General features: G+C 36.9%; 1 protein-coding gene across 1 annotated transcript in view; it reads right to left on the bottom strand.

Moving 5' to 3' along the window:
- Positions 1-20,722, bottom strand: part of LOC134839885 (inositol 1,4,5-trisphosphate receptor type 1-like) — a gene marked incomplete at its 3' end in the record, with an annotated part of 81,150 nt that continues 60,428 nt past the window's right edge. Inside the window, 10 exon segments of the mRNA XM_063855513.1 lie at positions 1-88; positions 3,987-4,110; positions 4,815-4,935; positions 12,742-12,865; positions 12,977-13,257; positions 14,426-14,575; positions 15,201-15,290; positions 18,647-18,816; positions 19,087-19,211; positions 19,549-19,702. Of these exon segments, the coding sequence (XP_063711583.1) occupies positions 1-88; positions 3,987-4,110; positions 4,815-4,935; positions 12,742-12,865; positions 12,977-13,257; positions 14,426-14,575; positions 15,201-15,290; positions 18,647-18,816; positions 19,087-19,211; positions 19,549-19,702 (1,427 nt within the window).

The raw sequence follows: 20,722 nt of genomic DNA, 5'->3' as shown, positions 1-20,722 counted from the left end.
AACGCGTAGCGCACAAAGGCGAAAGAGGCCACAGCATAGATCCAGATGATGATCAAGCCCAGCAGAGCCACCAGCAGCAGAGATTGACCTGAATATCATTTGTAATATGCTTACACTATTTTGCATTGATGTTAGCAATTACAAAATATACGGATCAAAACAAATAAAGGGTCAATTGAGCGATGAACAGCACGTGAAACGTCTTGAAAATTTTTTTCAGACATTGAAAAACAAGAAAAATTTGTGCAAGCTTCAGAGAAATGAAAAAATGCAAATGATCTTATCTAAAACGGACAATAAAAACATCATATATTCGATTTTAATTAAACAAAAGGAGAATACAGAAAGCGGATGCAAAACTACCATAAAAAGAAGAAACGTTCACTGAGCAGGATATTGTGCAGAGGAAAGCTGAGGCAGCAAACATTTTTGCTCCGATTTTCCGATACGAAAGTAACGGAATATTTGTGCTCGGGGTGGGTTTTTTTCTTCAGACAAATTTCGAATTTTTAACTAGCCTTTTTGACGGATCTTTTTTATATCATTCGAAAGGTATTGTCTGTGCTGCGCTCAATTTGAAAAGATGTTTTAACCTGTGATCACTTTTTGTAAAATTATGGGGAATTAAAAATTGCTATTTTGGCCAATTTGGGACAATTAACGCGCGATATATTTTGCGCAATTAACGGGAAAGCGGCGAGTTAATCCTTCTTAGAAATTGTTCCAAATTGGTTGAAAGAAGCTCATATGGCAAATTGATTTGTTTATAGGAAAAAAATCTATCTCTTTCGTCTTAATATGATGAATGGGGTGATGTTGTTACAAAAAATCTGAAATTTTTTCTGAAAAAATTTTTAATTTTAGTTTTTTAATAATTTTAATTTTTTCATGTTATTGCTGCTCCAAAAACCTTAAAAGGCAGTCGGAACATTCAGCATTTCGCCCTAATACGAGCACTCTTGTTCAAAAATTATTACCTAAAGTTTATCAAGTGGGCTAAATTTCAAAAAGATTGCTGGTATCAGGGCATAGTCTTGATTGTTTTGACTCATTTTTCAAATTTCAGTAGCATTTTTTCAAATCCATAAAACTTAAAAACAAAATTGAATTTTCTCTTAACTTTTATATTTTGTTGCTAATTACCCCAATCAATGTCAAAAGCAAAACAAGACTGCTCGTATCAAGGCAAAGCCCAGATTTTTCGAGCTGCACTTTAGGGTTTTTTGAAGTAGTGTTCGTTTGAGAAAATGGGTGAAGTCTGAGAAAAACATTTCGAAGATCAAATTTTTTTTTCGCATTTTTTTGAAAGCTTAAAGCATATCACTTATATAAAGTAATATCACCTACTTAAATTATAAAGTGAAAAATTTTACTTGCAGGGTAAAAAAAAACAAATAATCAAATAGCTCGCCTCAATTCGATTTGGAACCATATCCAGGACGGAATAAGTCTCCGCTTAGGGTCCAATAATAGCTCAAAATATATAGCGCGTGAATTATTTCAACTTAGCCAAAATGACACCCTTTAAACCCCCACAAAATAAGATCCAATGATCGAAAGTGTAATAACTTTTTAAATTTAAGCTCAGGGCAGCAATACTATTCGAGTGATTTGAAAAAAAGTCAATAATTGCTAGTTAAAAAGTCGAAATTGGTCTGGCGAAAAAAAAACACCCCGAGCATAAACGTTCCCTAATTTGTTTCTATAATAGTCGAAACAAAATCAAATTTGTTATCTTATTACAACAAGTTAACAAGACTGCTCATATCAAGACAAAGTTTTGAATGTTCCGATAGTCCCAATGAACAATTTTTCGATTGAAAATTTGTTATAATATTCAAAAAAAAAAAGAAAATCGTTTTTTCTTTTTGTGTTCAATTGATTCCCCCAAAATTGATGTAAAATATACGGTATTTTCAGGCCCAGAAACATTCTAACAATTACAAATTGCTTGCTCTTAAATTCAATTTGGAATTTTTAAATTCGCCGCAAACGCTTTCATAGGACGAAATAACCTGGATTTACTTGTCTCATTTTTGCCACGCTGGCAGTGTTTAAAACATCGGTAATACTTCTCCAGTGACACTCTCCCCTCCCGTAATACCTCTGGTTTATGATAGCCAAAATCTGAATGTTCCGACTGCACTTTAAGGCCAATTAAAATATTTTTGTTGGAACTTTTATAAAATAGTCGAAAAAAAAGAAAAAAAATCGTTAATTCTTCAATTTATTAACCCCACATGCTATGTGAAGTACAAAAGAATGTATTTATTCTCCTTTTTTCTAGAAAAAAAACGAAGAATGATAAAAAATAAGTTATCAATTATCTGGAATAAAATGCAATTAACAATAAATAATAATAAGATTAGTAAGTAAAATGGAATAATTAAATTGCAATATTTTAAAATTGAAAAATTGAATTCTGAAAACTGGTGAGAGCACGCTTAATTGATATTGATTCTAAATAGGCAATTTTGAAACTCACATAGCTTTACTAACTTGATTGCAGGTGAATTATATCTTTTTTAAACTCATGTCATTATTATATTTCAGATGGCAAGAAAAAATTTTAAAAAAATGGTTACCTGAAAGTTCTAAATAGGGCTGAAAAAACTAACCAATTCAAGCTTAAACAAGTTGCTCTTTCCTACAAAAGTTGAAACGAAAAATGAAAAAAAGAAGGTCGGGGAAAGTTTTTTCAATAGCAGTTACAAAGCTGTTTGAAATATGAAACCTTTGATGTGTCGTTAATACACTCGCACTCAGTAAAAAGAGAAAACTATAGATTAAAAGGGATTTTTTTATTGTCAATCTCTATAATTTTCAAGAAGAATTAGTTATAAGTAATTAAAAATGGATTATAATGTTACTATTTTTCGAAACAATAAAAATTATTGTAATCGAATAATAATCGATTATTTTTGATTAATTTTTTTGAAAGTTTTTTTTGTCAAATTTTAATGAATTATAATCTATTATAATGGATAATAATCAATTATTGTTCAAAAAACGTCATCGCTTCAATTTGTGTTATTTTTTTGTTTTAAGTGCTTTTCAGTTGGTTACCGAACTAAAAAACTATTATTTCGTACTTATAGATTAAGCTTAAATTTATTTTTAAATTTTACTGAGTTTTCAAGCAGAATAGCTAATTATAATCCATTATTATTGATTTTTTTCGATAATATGATATAAGATAATGTTTCGATAGAAAAAGGGATTTTAATCTCTTATAATAGATTATAGGAGATTTTCGGAAAAATTGTAATCAATTATAATTGATCATATTCTGGTAAAACTTCACCAAAATTTTTTCATTATAATGGATTATAAGTCGCTTAAACATCTGAAATTGGCGCCTATAATAAATTATATTCTTGCTAAAAGTACGATTATAATTATAATATAATCGGTTATTTTCTCGTTTTACTGAGTGCGGGCATCTCCTAGACTTTTCTTGTGTCAAAGCATTTCTTGTAATTATGTGAAAGCACAATATGCGAACTTAAAAAATTTTTGATTAACTGTTCTCGGAAGAGTTTATCTGATTTTGTTTTATGAAATCTTTTTTTATCCATTCTGACCAATGAAAATAAAAAAGAACTTTGATACTCAATGACTTTTTTTGTAAAGGAGATTAAGGTCAATAAACGACAGAGTGGATAAATCGAGTCACTTTTTTACGTTAATACATCGCAGTCCATCATTAAAATTTTTCTTTCGATTATTTTTCAAATCTACGAAGGTTCAAGTAACTGCTCGTTAATTTTTGTTTCATGGAATATTCATAGTTTCTTCTGATATACTTTTATTTCAAAATATTAATAACTTCATTCGATTTAAAATGAGATTAAGAGATTAAGAGATTTGCTGACCGTTAAGATATATTCAAAACATATTAAAGTTTCTGACCGTTAAAATACATTAAAATATTAATAAAGTTTACTGACCTCAAAAATGTATTAAAAATATTACAACTTGCTGACCGTTCTGTGTAACGGATTTGAGAACCCTGGTGAGCATCTGGTTTCGAGGTACTACATGCAGCATGTGGAAGCAGAAGAAGTAGCCATAAAACACCACCCCAGACACTGACGCCGCCACAAACAGCTAACACATTGCAAAAATACAGGGAAATAGAACACTGACAAAATAGTTATCGTCCTAGTTGTAAACACAACCAAGTAAACTAAGAAAAAAAGATGGTTGCGACGGGATTACATTGACAGCATATTGCAGGCGGTAGCTCCAAAAAATGTCGACAATATCTAATGTCTATTGTTTACATGGTTCTCAGCAGGTATCAATTAATAACATGTAGATTGCGTTGCTGTTTTTTTTTTCGTATATCAATGCTTACGATAAATGCTTACTATCAATATTTTCTCCAATGCTGACTTCAAACAATTTCCTAAGCTCCTTAAAGGACTATTAGATTTGAATAATTAGAAAAAAATTGAAAAACAAAATGAATTTAGATCTCAACAAAGTTGAACAACAGCTGTTCTCCGTAGAGAACGGTCGTTTTCAGTGGCAGATCTAATATTTTCTGGAGGTGATGAATTTTCAAAAACTTTTGATGACTTTTTTTTCTAGGTTGACCAAATTGATTTTCTGAGATCACTTAAACCCCCATAAAGACTCTATTTTCGACTAATTTTTCATCGAAAGCGCATTTAGAACAATTTTAAGGTCAATACCCCTTCCTGAGTCCGCTTACTCCTAAGTGTGGCCTTTTTCCTTGTATATGATTGAATGATCCTAGAATTGAAGTTCTTTGTCACTTAGAAAAGGTGTTTGCGTTATGGACTAACGAGGTGGTAGAATGTTGTGAGGGAGAAGAAGTCCACTCTCAAGTGCTCATCCCCTCCCTCCTCGGCGCTCTCTTCTTTGTCCTCCCCGCCTCCGCCAAAGTACTCCACTCCTATTAAACCCCTGTGAACAGAAAGATAATCTAATTCAAAATGTTTTTTTTGTCTCTGGCTCAGCAGAAGTCCAATTTGAAAACTGTCCAAAATAAAGAGCCCTAAAATAACCTAGAGCGATAAAAACCGAACTTGTAATCGTTTCTAGTTTAGAAGCTGTATTTGAGCTTTTTCTTGCTTTAAACGTTGATTTGATTATAAATTAATTGGTTGCACGTGTTTGGTAATTCAGTTTTGCTTTTTCCCAATTTCGTATTTGCTCAGTTCTGGTTTTGAATTTCTTTCTGGAGTTTTCTTGATTACATGAGAAAAGTTGCAGTCATCTAAGATGGTTGCCAATTGTCATTTTGGTATATAACACTCGGCCTCAATTTGCAGTTGCAAAATGATTGAAGAAAAAAGGGGTGGGTGGTTTGTATTTTTAAAACTTAAAACGCTGGCTTAACGGTCATGTAAAAGTCGGATGAAGTTATCGGCTATGGCTGGCGGCGGCAAGGCTGGTTTATGCTGAGGCTCTCATTTTCGTGAATCTTTGGTTGCTGACTGATTGCAATAGTCCGGACTAACAGGTGCTAGTCTAATGGCTGGCATTGACACAAGTTTGCCTCTTGTTTTGACGGTGAAACGCGGGTCCGGTCATCATCGGTTGATTTGTTTCCTGTGATCCGTAAAATTGGCCAGAGTCCTCGTGGCGTCATATCCTGAAGAATCTAAACAGTTTCTATTTTTATAGGTGGCGTCTTCTTTGTCCATCGTTGTAGTGGCAGTAATGTTGGGATAAACTTCTTGATCAAGCTCTTCCAAATATGGGTTGCTATGTTGGGCAAATTTCCATTGTCGACTGAGTATTGAGGGGTGTTGGGTTTGTAGAGGTGGCGTGCTGGCATGCGCTCTCCCGAGAAGAAAATGATTTGGGGTGAGAGTTTCAACATCATCGGCAATGATGAAACTGTAGTGATGGGTCTTGCGTTCATAAAGTGTGCAACTTCGCAAAGAACGGTTTTGATTATGTCGTCTGTTAGAATCTGGCTTTTTATGATAGCATAGAACGAGTCTTCTACCGATCTTATGAGTCATTCACATACACCTCCGAAAAGAGGAGTAAAGGCAGGGTTGAAGGTCTATTCAATCCGATGGTTAGCGTAGAATTGTCGTGTAAGATCGGCGTCGAAGTGTCTGTTGAGTTCTTTTTCGGCTGCGGTAAAATTTGAACCGTTGTCAGAAGCAACTTTGGCTGGTTTTACTCTGCGTGCGAAGAATCTTTTTAAAATATTGATAAATGCGTTAGCTAATTGGTCCTGGCACATCTCAAGATGAAGGGCTCGAGTTGTTAGGCAAGTCATTATAACGCCGTAGCGTTTATTGTAGGTTCCTGCGGTTTTCGAAGCGAACGGTCCAAAGAGATCTAATCTTGTTTGATGAAACGGGATTGATTTATCTTCCGGAAATCTGCAAGCGGGTAGGTACGCAAGTTCCGGCTGTAGTCCAGTTGCTTGTTGTCGTCGGCAGTCGTAACAGTTTTTTATGATCTTCTCAATCTGAACGCGAACACAGAGAATCCAAAAATCGTTTGGAGAATCTTTTTTGTGTGCTGGCGTGGCGAATGCTGGTTGTCGTTATGGGTTTGTCGTATGTAGAGGCGAACTGCTGGGTGGTTTCCATCAAGAATAATCGGATGTTTCATGCAATAGTCCAATTTAGATTTCTCGAGGCGTCCACGAGCTCGTAAGAACCCATCATCGTCTAAAAACGGTGACAGATGTCAAAGTCGGCTAGTTGTATTGATTGGTTTATTTCGTGTCAAAATTTTGACCTCTTGTTTGAAGCTGTCTCGTCGTGTCTGTTTGAAGATAAAATAATTTATGGCAATTCTGTTGTTGCTTGTCATTTCAGTGGTCGAGTTTTCGTTGTGGGACTGTAGTTATTTGTAATTAAAAATACTGATGGCCCGCATCACGTATGCGGTTGTTCGGAGAATTCTTGTCGATTTAGAGAACATGCTGTTGTCGATGCAAATTTGTACTGTCGTTTCGGCGGAAGCTTTCAAAGCTAGCGCTGAGGTTGTTTCTGTTTCATTCATTTGTCCGATTCGATCGTTGAGTAGCGAAGTATCAATTTTGGCATCGTTTTATTGTAGCTATGGCCAGTTGCATTCTTGTTCACATATAAAATTTGGTCCGTTGAACCATCTTGACTTGTTACTGAATTACGATTGGGGTATTCCACGGGTTCGGTCGGCTGCTGGGTTTAGGGGTCCTAGGCAATGTTTCCATAGACTCGCTTGGGTGCTTTCCAAAATTTCTGCAACTCTGTGAGAAACAAAAAATTGTTGTCGTTTCGCAGATCCCTGTATCCACTGAAGCGCTGTTGTGCTGTCGGTCCACGTATGCGCAGAGCTGATGACAATCCTCTGTTTTTTGCAAATGAACTTTGCGAGGCGAGCAACAAAATTGCGGCTTGTATAACAAATTTAGTTATTGTGTGCTGTTTTAGAGGAGCCGCTCGAGCTTTTCCAAGAACAAATGCGCTGCTGATTCGCCGCGTGCCACTGTTGCTGTACACAAAATGAGCGACTGTTGCTAGGGCGCTGTAGGAGGCATCTGAAAAAAAATGAAGAGCGATGTTGTCGTAGCAGTATCCAAAGTAGTATCGAGGTATTTCTACTGTCTGTAGATCGTTTCTCTCGTCGAGAAGCTCAAAAAGTTCAGGTACCAAGTCTCGTGTGATTTGGTCATCCCACTCCATTCCTTTTTTCTGAACTGCTTGCTGAATTATTCGTATTCGAATAGTAATAGGTGCTGCTATTCAAATTGGGTCAAAAATTGAAGAGGCAGCGCGAAGTAGGTTCCGTTGTGTCGGTTTCTTCTGGGCGAGATCGTGTCATTTGTCAGTGATGAAGCAGAGGGTATCGTTACTTACTCTCCATCGTATTCCGTGAATTCACTTGAAGATTTGGGGTCCTTGATTTCCTCTGCGGTGATTGACTTATGTTCTTCTGGTATTTTTTGCAGAATATGATCCGAAGTCATCCACTTCGTCAGATTGAAGCTTTCTTGTTGTACTACGTGTCGATGTTCTTCTATGATTTTCACTGCGGTGTTGATGTCTTCGGTGATTTCGAAGAATTCATCCATGTAGAAGTTCTCGTAGACAAGTTTTTTGATGTGGGGATAGTTTTCAGCATTGTCGTCTGCACAAGTTCTTAATGCGTAATTTGCACAAGTAGGAGAACTTTTGGCTCCAAAGACGAATCGAGTGCACTGAATATGATCAGTAGTCATCGACTTCGTCAGGTTAAAGCTTCCTTGTTGTAGTACGTGTCCATGGCCTTCTATGAGTTTCACTGCGGTGTTGATGTCGTCGGTGGATTCAAAAAATTCGTCCATGTAGAAGTTCTCGTAGACAAGTTTTTTGATGTGAGAATAGTTTTCAATATTGTCGTCTGCACAAGTTCTTGATGCGTAATTTGCACAAATAGGAGAACATTTGATTCCAAAGATGAATCGACTGTACTCACAATTCGGGTTCTTCCGCTCCTCAGAGGAAACGAAAATTTTTTCTGTCATCGGGGATAAAGGAAACCTGCATGTACCTCCCTTCAATGTTGGCAGAGATGTAATGCTTTCGTTCGCGAAATCGGGTAATTACTCCTAGTAGATTGCAGAGCAAGTCAGGTGCAGTGAGAAGCATGTCAATTAAGCAAGATCCTTTAAAATTGGATTTGGCATTGGAAACACGGCGAAATTTTCCTGGCTTGTTTGGGTTGATTACGCCATTTTCATGTAAAATCCATCCTGTCGAAGATATTTCTTCTGTCTTTAATTTCCTTATAAAGTTCTTGCTGAGATCTTTGTCAATTGTATCCTGGTAGAGGGCTAGCTTTTCTGAATTCTTGTTAAATTGTTTATTCAACCAGTGGTATTGGGCAATTGCTGCTTTATAGTTGCTGGGGATTTTCGCATTTGGTTTCCACATTAGTCCGAGTTGGTTGCAGTTGTCGTATAATGAAATGGTTTTCCGAAGTGTTTGCAAAGCGTGTCTTTCGTCCGATGACATCATTCTTTCAGGTGATGTGTCGTAGATTTCCATTCGCCATAATGAAGCGAGAAGATACGAGATTTGTGTGTCGTCTTTTGATATCTGTATTGGGGCGGCAGTTGCTTGTTGGCTTGAGAAATCTCCAATGTCGTTGTTCGGTCCTGCTATTGTCCATCCTAGGGCTGTAAGGATTGCTCGAGAAACATTTTGATTTCCTTAGACGATGGTCTTCTGGCTGATGAGGTCAATATTGTCCGTTTCAATCACAAGGCTACGTCGTTATTGTTTAAGCCTGGAAAACATATATCCTTATCCTTCAAGTGGGCGTAAAGGCTGCAAATGTCGTTCATTTTTTTCAGCTCCTCTGCAATCATGTTGATATGCACTTTGATTGGAACATTAATTAGTTCAGAAGCCATTGTGTTTTTTCCAAATGAATGAACTGTAATATCAACTGTCTTAGCGTCTATCGTTTGCGAGTTGAAGAAGCCTCCTATGAGAAGTTGTTCCTGATGGTTAGTTTCCTCCAGTTGAAGATGTGCTGCTGTCGGTTCCGATATGTAGCTGTTTGTACTTCCTGTTTCAAGAAAGGCATATACATTAAGGTGTATGTTGCGGTGTCGTAATGTGACCGGTAAAAGTAGCAGGAGTGAGCTGTTGATCCTTGATATCTTCTTTTGGCTAGCAAGATGGTTGACTTGATTCGGTCGCTGGTTCGGATTAAACTTTGGTGTTCTTTTTATTCGTTGTTCGTCGTGTAGAGTTGTGTGATGATGTTGATTGCATTTGCTGCATGTGTGCTTTGATGGGCAACCTTTCATTCGATGTTGTCCAAGGCAATTGTAGCAAATTTTCCTTTCCGAAATAAATCGCGTCTTCTCTTCCAAAGATGAAATCTGATACTTGCTGCAGTATGCTGGGTGGTGAAATTGTCCGTCGAAGGGACATGGGGGTCGGGTGTTCGCACTCCAATTTTGAGAAGTCTTCGGTGAACGCTGGTTGGTTGATGGTCGAGATCCGTTGGCGTGTCAAAGTCTTGGCGCTATTTTTGTCAATCGCTCGATTCCAGGGTCATTTGCTGCGGTTGCATAGGTGGTAAGTGATCGCATGCTAATGCATACTGCCTTATCCAGTCGTTGAAGGCGACGAGGCTGGGCTGGTCGATGTTCTGGGTGGTGATGTACTGTGTCCATTGAAGTTGCTGATGGTGTTGCAGTTTGCTGACGGCAAACTGTACGTATTTTGTAGAGTTCAAATCGTCTTTGAACCCAAGCGTCCGAAACGTTTCAACCATGTTACTGATGACTGTAGAAAATTCAACGTACGAATCCTTGTGATGAGTTGATGGTTGCTTAAAGCTCTGTAGTTTGTTGACAAAGTCATTGATGATGATGCCAGGTCGTCCATATCTTCGTCGTAGTTCTTGGAGGGCAGCGTTGTACATAGTGCTATTGTACGACTAACTGGAAATAGACTGATTGGTTTTTCCGGTTGTTAAAGTCTGCAGATGAGTCATCTTTTCGGCGTCCGAGATGGGTTGATTGTGGATTGTTGCTTTGAAGAGTCCGAATCACGTGCCCCATCGATTTTTACTTTTGGAGGTCTGGTCATGAGACTGTAGCTCAATCGCGACTGTCCGCTACTTGATGTCTGAGAAGCTGCTACTGGAAAAAGCTGCTGTTCTGTAATTGTTTTTGAAGCTGAGGTTTGCGTTGGTGGTGTCGTGTTCTGGTGTTGGAGCGGCGGTGTGTTTATTTCGAAACCTGACTGGGGGACTTGCTGCTGAGTATCTCGGCTATCTGAAGAGTTGTGGTCCTCTACTGTTTGCTGTGCTGATGATCCGGGCTGATAGCTGCTGATGAATAATGTTCACGTCTGGCTAGAATCCTGATCTTGTATTGGCTGTTATTGCACTGAATCAGCTTTCTGGGGGGATAGAACTGTGGTGGCATCACTGTTCTGCTGTTGTGGAATTGTCTCTGCTGTATTTTCTTATAGCATTTGTCAATATTCATCCATTATATCGTCGTGTTCATCTTGTATATCAGCGAAGCGGTTGATGCGCTCTAGTTGGGAAATGAGTAGATTTCTCTGGGCGAGAGTGGTTTTGTTGGGCATGGCTAATTTGTCGTAGCTGATCGTTGTTGTCGTTGCAGTTGTTGTAGATGTCGTAACAAGTCGTAGTTTTGACCTACTTTGTTAGTTCCTGTCCTAGTTAGCTAACCTTAACTTGAAAGGAACGAAGCAAAAGAACAATGGTGCGGTAAATATTTCAAATAAGTATAACGAAATAAAATAAGCCATTGGAAGACACAAATCCTTGAAAGTAGTTCGTTCTGATACTTGAACAGGCGGGAAATCATATAAGCCAAACGTAACTTTACGTCTCTTTACCAAAGTTATGCTATGGGGTCCGAATAGTTGAAGAAGCCTCCTATGAGAAGTTGTTCCTGATGGTTAGTTTCCTCCAGTTGAAGATGTGCTGCTGTCGGTTCCGATATGTAGCTGTTTGTACTTCCTGTTTCAAGAAAGGCATATACATTAAGGTGTATGTTGCGGTGTCGTAATGTGACCGGTAAAAGTAGCAGGAGTGAGCTGTTGATCCTTGATATCTTCTTTTGGCTAGCAAGATGGTTGACTTGATTCGGTCGCTGGTTCGGATTAAACTTTGGTGTTCTTTTTATTCGTTGTTCGTCGTGTAGAGTTGTGTGATGATGTTGATTGCATTTGCTGCATGTGTGCTTTGATGGGCAACCTTTCATTCGATGTTGTCCAAGGCAATTGTAGCAAATTTTCCTTTCCGAAATAAATCGCGTCTTCTCTTCCAAAGATGAAATCAGATACTTGCTGCAGTATGCTGGGTGGTGAAATTGTCCGTCGAAGGGACATGGGGGTCGGGTGTTCGCACTCCAATTTTGAGAAATCTTCGGTGAACGCTGGTTGGTTGATGGTGTTAGTTCCTGTCCTAGTTAGCTAACCTTAACTTGAAAGGAACGAAGCAAAAGAACAATGGTGCGGTAAATATTTCAAATAAGTATAACGAAATAAAATAAGCCATTGGAAGACACAAATCCTTGAAAGTAGTTCGTTCTGATACTTGAACAGGCGGGAAATCATATAAGCCAAACGTAACTTTACGTCTCTTTACCAAAGTTATGCTATGGGGTCCGAATTGTTAAACCAATTTTTTAAAAAGTTTTTTGAAATCTTAAGCAACTGCAAAACGAGTGTTTCTTGGTTGGCACTAAAGACAAATTGTGCTTCCAGCTTGGTCAAGTGGTAGAGCAAGGGTATGGTTACTGGCAATTTAGCTGAGTGTCATACAGAAAACGAAGTTGTAATCGTTTTTAGTTTACACTGTGTATTTGAGCATTTTCTTGCTTTAAACGTTGATTTGACTATAAATTAGTTGGTGGCACGTGTTTGGTAATTCAGTTTTGCATTTTCTCAATTTTGTGTTTGCTGAGTTCTGGTTTTCAATTTCTTTCCCGGAGTTTTCCTGAGTACTTGTGAAAAGTTGAAGTCATCTATGGTTGTAAATTGTCAAATTGGCCTATAATAAAATGGATTTGATATTTGGCGCAAATTTCGTTTCAATCCGTTTCTAAGTAAACCTAATTAAGAAATCAGAAGAAAAAACGTGAAATATTACCTATAAATATGCTGATTTGAATAATGGGAGATTTAATTAATGTACGGATGAGTTGCATGAACTGCAACGGAAAAAATTTTTCACAAGGTCAACGAGAGCTTTTTTCATACCCAGTAACGCAGTTACGCTATGGTTTCTTTGATCTCATGTAAGGAGGGCAGCTGAGGCCTGTTGGACAGAAAGTACTCCACCAGAATCACGAGGTCAGCGTTGGAGGGCAGCGTTGTACATAGTGCTATTGTACGACTAACTGGAAATAGATTGATTGGTTTTTCCGGTTGTTAAAGTCTGCAGATGAGTCATCTTTTCGGCGTCCGAGATGGGTTGATTGTGGATTGTTGCTTTGAAGAGTCCGAATCACGTGCCCCATCAATTTTTACTTTTGGAGGTCTGGTCATGAGACTGTAGCTCAATCGCGACTGTCCGCTACTTGATGTCTGAGAAGCTGCTACTGGAAAAAGCTGCTGTTCTGTAATTGTTTTTGAAGCTGAGGTTTGCGTTGGTGGTGTCGTGATCTGGTGTTGGAGCGGCGGTGTGTTTATTTCGAAACCTGACTGGGGGACTTGCTGCTGAGTATCTCTGCTATCTGAAGAGTTGTGGTCCTCTACTGTTTGCTGTGCTGATGATCCGGGCTGATAGCTGCTAATGAATAATGTTCACGTCTGGCTAGAATCCTGATCTTGTATTGGCTGTTATTGCACTGAATCAGCTGTCTGGGGGGATAGAACTGTGGTGGCATCACTGTTCTGCTGTTGTGGAATTGTCTCTGCTGTAGTTTCTTATAGCATTTGTCAATATTCATCCATTATATCGTCGTGTTCATCTTGTATATCAGCGAGGCGGTTGATGCGCTCTAGTTGGGAAATGAGTAGATTTCTCTGGGCGAGAGTGGTTTTGTTGGGCATGGCTAGTTTGTCGTAGCTGATCGTTGTTGTCGTTGCAGTTGTTGTAGATGTCGTAACAAGTCGTAGTTTTGACCTACTTTGTTAGTTCCTGTCCTAGTTAGCTAACCTTAACTTGAAAGGAACGAAGCAAAAGAACAATGGTGCGGTAAATATTTCAAATAAGTATAACGAATTAAAATAAGCCATTGGAAGACACAAATCCTTGAAAGTAGTTCGTTCTGATACTTGAACAGGCGGAAAATCATATAAGCCAAACGTAACTTTACGTCTCTTTACCAAAGTTATGCTATGGGGTCCGAATTGTTAAACCAATTTTTTAAAAAGTTTTTTGAAATCTTAAGCAACTGCAAAACGAGTGTTTCTTGGTTGGCACTAAAGACAAATTGTGCTTCCAGCTTGGTCAAGTGGTAGAGCAAGGGTATGGTTACTGGCAATTTAGCTGAGTGTCATACAGAAAACGAAGTTGTAATCGTTTTTAGTTTACACTGTGTATTTGAGCATTTTCTTGCTTTAAACGTTGATTTGACCATAAATTAGTTGGTGGCACGTGTTTGGTAATTCAGTTTTGCATTTTCTCAATTTTGTGTTTGCTGAGTTCTGGTTTTCAATTTCTTTCCCGGAGTTTTCCTGAGTACTTGTGAAAAGTTGAAGTCATCTATGGTTGTAAATTGTCAAATTGGCCTATAATAAAATTGAATGATATTTGGCGCAAATTTCGTTTCAATCCGTTTCTAAGTAAACCTAATTAAGAAATCAGAAGAAAAAACGTGAAATATTACCTATAAATATGCTGATTTGAATAATGGGAGATTTAATTAATGTACGGATGAGTTGCATGAACTGCAACGGAAAATGTTTTTCACAAGGTCAACGAGAGCTTTTTTCATACCCAGTAACGCACTTACGCTATGGTTTCTTTGATCTCATGTAAGGAGGGCAGCTGAGGCCTGTTGGACAGAAAGTACTCCACCAGAATCACGAGGGACAGCAGCACGTGTAGGGATCCAAACACCATCAGCACATAGAAGTACCAGTCCGGATACTCAGGCTTGATACTGTAAAACAATACATTATGAACAAATTTGAAAGAGCCCTGGAACATTCGGTCAGCGGTCGGATAGCTTGTCAAATTAATAGTTCTCACCAAAAATTCGAGTTCGTCAGTCTTTTCAGCGCGGCAGACGAATTTTTGGGAAAAAATAGGCCTAAAAAAGGCCAAAATGTTTTAGTTTTAGGCCTTTTCTGGAAACTTTTGAACATAAAACTGCGTTTTTGGCGTGCACTTCTCTCTCAAAATCAGTAATTGAATCAGTAATTGAAATAAATTGGATTCGAAGGCTCTAGCAGAACACTTTTATATTGGTCTTATAGTCTTATACTTTGTGGAGATCAAAAAAAGTACCAAAGGGGACCCTTTTGGTAGTCAGGGGGGTCGAATTCGCGAGGAGAAAGGGGAACAGAAGGAGGAGGAAATCGACACACTACTCCTCATAAGGCTAATCTCGTCCCTGGATTCTTATTTATATAATTAACTTTTATAATTTTGTAAGCTTTTTTCAATTTTTGGTATGAAAGTTAAATTATTATGTAAGTTCTCTATTTAAGTTTCTGAATAAAAACACGTTCACTATTAAAAAAAAGTAGCGGGCTTTAATTTTTTTTCTAATTGTCAAAACTCACGTCGAAACGTCAGCAGGAGCGTCCCATGTGAAGAGTATGAACAAGTTCAGGATGAAGGTAACCAGCAGAACAAGGTTGTGCCACAAGTTGCTGCAACAGTTTAAATCATGTAATATTTTGCCAGTTGCCAAAGGTGCAAAAAACTTAGATGGTTTGTGCAAAACTCATCTATCTAAGAGTTTGGTATCTTAGACAAGTATTTCATAATTAATCTTTTCATTTTAGTTTCAACTTTTTTTCAACTCCTGATGAAACGATTTATTGTTCCGACCCTCGAAAATGGTGAGGAACATTGGATTCGGGTGCGTTTTAGTTTTTTTTTTTGTTTTCCACACAAAATAAGGAACCACAAATAACCCGGACTGGGTTGAGGGATATATCATTTGAAAGCACTTTCAGTCGTGTTTCGAACCACATTAAAAAGTTCCCAATAATTTTTTCTAGTGTGGATTTAACTAGTTTTTGGAGTTTTCTTAGCTTAATTTGGGAACAAAAAAAAATTTTTTTTTTAAAAGATTTTTTAGTCATTTTCCTACAACATTTTTTTGTCCAATTTGGCTATACTACTACGATTGTCTAGTATGCCTAGATTGTCTTTTTGCGTCAGATCCTTTTATCAAACTAAGCAGAAGAAATTTATTTATTGGTTTATGGTTGTTTAAAACTGCAACATTTGAGCTATATCACAGTAACACACCGAACAGTTCTCATAACTCAAAGTATCTCAAGTGAACCAGCACTGGAATTCCATAATTAAAATTGATTAATTGTTGGTTATATTGTTAGTGATTATAAAAGTGAAAAATAGTCTACTATAATCAAATAAAAAGGAATTACTATTGCTATTATCTAATAAAGCAATAAAATCCTTTGCAAATTACTTATACTCGGTTATTTTTTGTGTTATAGAAAAAGACAATGAAACTCGAATGCAAAAAAAAATTTCTGCACTTTATCGAAATGCAAAATTCAGCGAAGACAACGTTGTTTACATATATTTTTTAAAAAAATAGGTTAGTTGTTGTTCATTATTAATTTTTTATGGGCCATTTTGATTTTTGTCACTCTTTTTTTATTAATCAAATTTGTTCCTTTCAATCATTTTCTTAGTTTTTGAGAAAATTTAGAGGGAGGGGGTTTGATTTCTTTTTGAGGGGGTTGGGCGTGAAAGTCTGTTCATACAAATTTTGAGAAGAGCGCGAGAAAAGTTTTGTATGGATGCAGGTATTAATGTAAGAGTGTAAAACATATACCCTTTTTGAGAGCGGTTGCGCGCTAAAAAATTCAATTTTTTTGGCCAAAGTCATCTCACAAGTGCTTTTTTGACCTGTATTTTCAAAAAAAACTAACCCACAAATTTCGTAAGAACTTTTGGAGCAGGGTCAAGAAATATAACCTGGGACAGGTTTGGGTCTGGTGGGGATTGATTCTCGTTTTACGAAACTTCTAAAGAACTTATTTGATAAATGCAGAAATGTTTGCAAAATTTTGCACGAAGAAAAAAAACTCATAAGTTGACTCATGAAAAAACTCATGAAAAAAAAACAAATAAGTTGACTTTTAACGAATTATAATCGATTGTTTTTTATTCCATTTTGCTGTCTCAAGACAACATGAGAAGAGATTATAACGAAAAAAACTGATTATAATAATAACAAATTTTTTGTCCAATTCGGCTATACTACTATGATTGTCTAGTATGCCTAGATTCTATCTTTGCGTCAGATCCTTTTTTCACACAAAACAGAAAAAATTCTTTAAATTGAAAAATTTGCACAGTAACCGGCTATCCTTGTTCAAATTAAAAATGGTTGAAAAATGCAACATTTGAGCTATACCTAACACCAAAAAGTTCTCATAGCTCAAAATATTGTTTGTGAACCAGCACTGAATTTCCATAATTGGCCAGTCTTCTCACAAGTGCTTTTTTTATCTGTATTTTCAAAAAAACTAACCAACAAAACTCGTAAAAACTTTTGGAGGAGGGTCAAGAAAACTAACCTGAGACATGAGGTTTTGGTTTTGGCGAGGATTGATTCTCGTTTTGCGGAACTTCTGCAGAACTTATTTGATAAATGCAGAAATTTTTTGCAAATTTTTGCACGATGCTAAAAAAATCAGGTAAAAAAAACATCTAAGTTGACTTTTAATTAAGTATAATCGATTGTTTGTTCCATTTTGCTGTCTGAAGGCAACATGAGAATGATTATAACGATAACAATGTAGAACACAAAAATCCATTATGCTTGATTTCTGTTCTTTTTTCTGAGATGCGGGTAGACTTTAGACTTTGCGTGAAAACGTTTTTTTTTTCCAAATTTCTATTACTTCATCCATTGTTCTTTTAACTTTTGTTAAGTTTTTTTGACGGATTTTGAAGACAAAACTTGGCAGAATTGTGTTTTAAAGTACCATTTGTTTTAGTACGGGTTATTTCTGAGTTTCTGGCATCATTCATTCCCTTTTCGTTTGAATACATAAATCATCTGATTCTTTTAGCTTCTGAAAAAAACTCTGAGCTCATTTGTAGCAGAACTAGTAAAAAAACGAAAACTTCTAGAACAATCTGCACGTCTGCCAAATGATATTCTCGTAGATGTTTCATTACGAGGCCAAACTCCGCACTGGATAGGCGCACAGTTTTGTGTCTGTATGTTCCTGGATTCCAGAGACAAGTCTTTAAACATGTCAAAAATTTGTCGGAACAATCAAAGGCAATGAAAGAACAAAAAAAGAACAAAGGGAGCGTCCTTGTTGCGGAATCCAATTACAATTCACAAAATGCACAGTTTGGCCTCGTATTGCTTTTGTTCCAACTTTGTCTTTGACTGTGTTTCAGTTTTTTATTTTTTTCTTCATAATTTTTACTCGCAAAATTTTTTTTAAATAATCATCAAAGAGATCGAGTGATATATCGTCTTGAAGTCCTGCCAGTCGTGAGTTGAACGACATTAATTTTTAAAAAAACTTCATTTTGTGTTGAGAAAAACTGGTTGAAAATTTAAGAGTTTCAGTCTAATTTCGAGCAGTCAAAGCGAGTGCGTAAAGCGAGTGTGTCTGTATAATCCTTTATTTCAAGTTGAACATTGAAAATTTAGTTTTTCTCCAGTAACATTTGAAACTAGTTTTCGTCGTCTTCTACAGAAATTTAAAAAAAATACAATTTCTGCAAAACAATTTATCAGTTATTTTTTTAATTTTGGGTTCCCGATTTATTTTTTAGAGGAAACTTATTTGAACATGTTTCGTTTAGCATTTTGATCAAACATCAATTGAATTTCAGTCTCATCCCACCACGGATTGAAAAACTGTTCTTTTCTTAATTTTTTATTGTTGAGGTAAAAACATTCTGTTCTATTTGCTCAACCCGCAATCGATGTGAAATTTCATTTCCATAAAAGATCTTTGGTTTCCTTGATATTCTTTTTTGGTGATTTGTAACGCACCTGTTGGTGATGAGGAATGCGGGTATTGGGTTTGACATGATTCTGGTCTGGTACTTGATGTCGTTGATGATGTCCTTGGACCAGGAGACGAAGTCGCGTATCTTGTTCGAAGGACTGCTTCTGTCCACCTCCCATTTCATCATCTCCTTCACGTCCTCACGCAACACATCCTGTTATTATATCATCGTTATTACAAAAATATGCTATATGAACTTCATTTATATGTCAAGACGTCAGTTTTCAAAAAAAATTATTTGTATCCGAACAACAATTTTTTTGCGCTAGATTACTTTTGATCTAAATTTGTTGAGAAAGTTTTTCAAAACAACTTCATTGCCAAGAACAAAAATGATACTTTTTGCTCAGCCGGACTTTTCTGAAACCACTGTATGACGTTATATTTTTCCAAAATTAGTGGTATTTTAGCCAATTATACTAGCCTGACTCTTGACTCTGAAGGATATCTTCTGCAGGAATCCGTCCTTGAGTACCTCTATGCTCATGCTGCGACTCTCGAAGTAGTTCATGGCCTGATCGAACAAGTCATCAAACTGTTTTCGAGCAGCTGTAAAGAGATTAAACTATCAAATAAAAACTGCACCAAATCCAGGTCAGTTCTGATTTATGAGGGAAATTTTTGGTTTTACAAACTCATTTATGAACCTGATAACATGCTCAAGACTATTTACTTTAAATATCTTCAAAAATTTAAATCATTCGAATAATAAACAATATACAGTTTAAGACTACCCCCCGTCCTCCAATTACTGCGTGATGTATACCACGGATCGATTACTTGACTTGCCAGAATAGGCAAACTCAGTCACTTTTTGTTTGGATAATAACAATATTTTTAAAACTGGTTTGAGCATTTTTAAAAAGATCGCAAAGCTATCAAGCACCTTCTCGTGACTCGATTGGTTCGTCTGTGCCGTGTAGATCTTGCAGTCTGACCACCAAGTGGTAGAAATTGAACCCCACCTGGATTATCTCCTCCTCATTGTCTTCCACGTCACTCTTGTCAATAGCACCCATCTCCTTCTGGAAGTCAGGATCCTAAAAAGTCAAAATATCATTGAGTTAAATAACTGCTTGATGATAATGCATAATTGAAAATTTTGAGCGACAATTTGTACCAAGTTAAGATTCATAACGGGCGACGTTTAGTAAGCTTAGAACGTAGCCAACAGACAGTTGGAAAAGAGTCAATGAACGCATGTGAACAGAAAAAAAATACTGACCAGCAGGGGGCGGATCAAGGATTTTCTCGAGGGGGGGGGGGTTGGAATGGCGAATTTTCAAAAAATTTTCAAAAACATTGACCACTTTCTTTTTTTTAGGTCGACCAAATAATTTTTCCAAGCTCTCCTAAAAGCCGCATTTTCGCAAAAAAACCGTTTTTGAGCACTTTTTGGATATTGTTGACGAAAAAAATATTGCGTTTATTTGACGCGCGCTCCGCCTCAAAGTTAGTAGATTTTGGCGCCAAAGGCGCCTTTAGAAAAATTTTAGGATCGGTCGGCCAAAAATAGATTTCTTAAAAATGCCAAAGGGGGGACCCTTTGGGTCGGCAGGTGGTCAAATCCATGAGGGGGGGGGGGGGGGCATCCGCCCCCTCTATTATTATGATTTACGAGAGGTTTAAAAATCATGACAAATTATGATTGTTTTTTTTTCGATGAAAATTACCAAAAGTGAGAAACCTGGATCAATGGGTAAATTTTTTGTTTTGCTGGGCAATCTGATAATTAAACTCCCTTTCCGAAATTAGAAGTCTCGATCAGTTTTTTGTGACCCTTAAAACATTTTCGCTCTTCGATAGTGAAATTTGCCTTCCTTTGAGAAAAAAACGAACAGAGCTTTTAAAAAAATCTAAGATAAAATTGCAAAAACAAAAACAAGTGTAAGGCTGAACAAAACTAAAAACTTTTCAAAAAAAGAACAACACGACCTTTCTAAGATTCTGAACTAGGTCCAACGACCTAAAAAACAACAAAAAAATCATCACGACCAATATAAACGTCTAAACTATGTTCATCGATCTTAAAAATCGAAATTTTAGACAACCAAACAAGG

Source organism: Symsagittifera roscoffensis, chromosome 2 (assembly GCF_963678635.1).
Source record: "Symsagittifera roscoffensis chromosome 2, txSymRosc1.1, whole genome shotgun sequence".
Lineage (NCBI taxonomy): Eukaryota > Metazoa > Xenacoelomorpha > Acoela > Convolutidae > Symsagittifera > Symsagittifera roscoffensis.
Note: the sequence above shows the minus strand (reverse complement) of the source record. Positions and strands in the feature narration are given on the sequence as shown.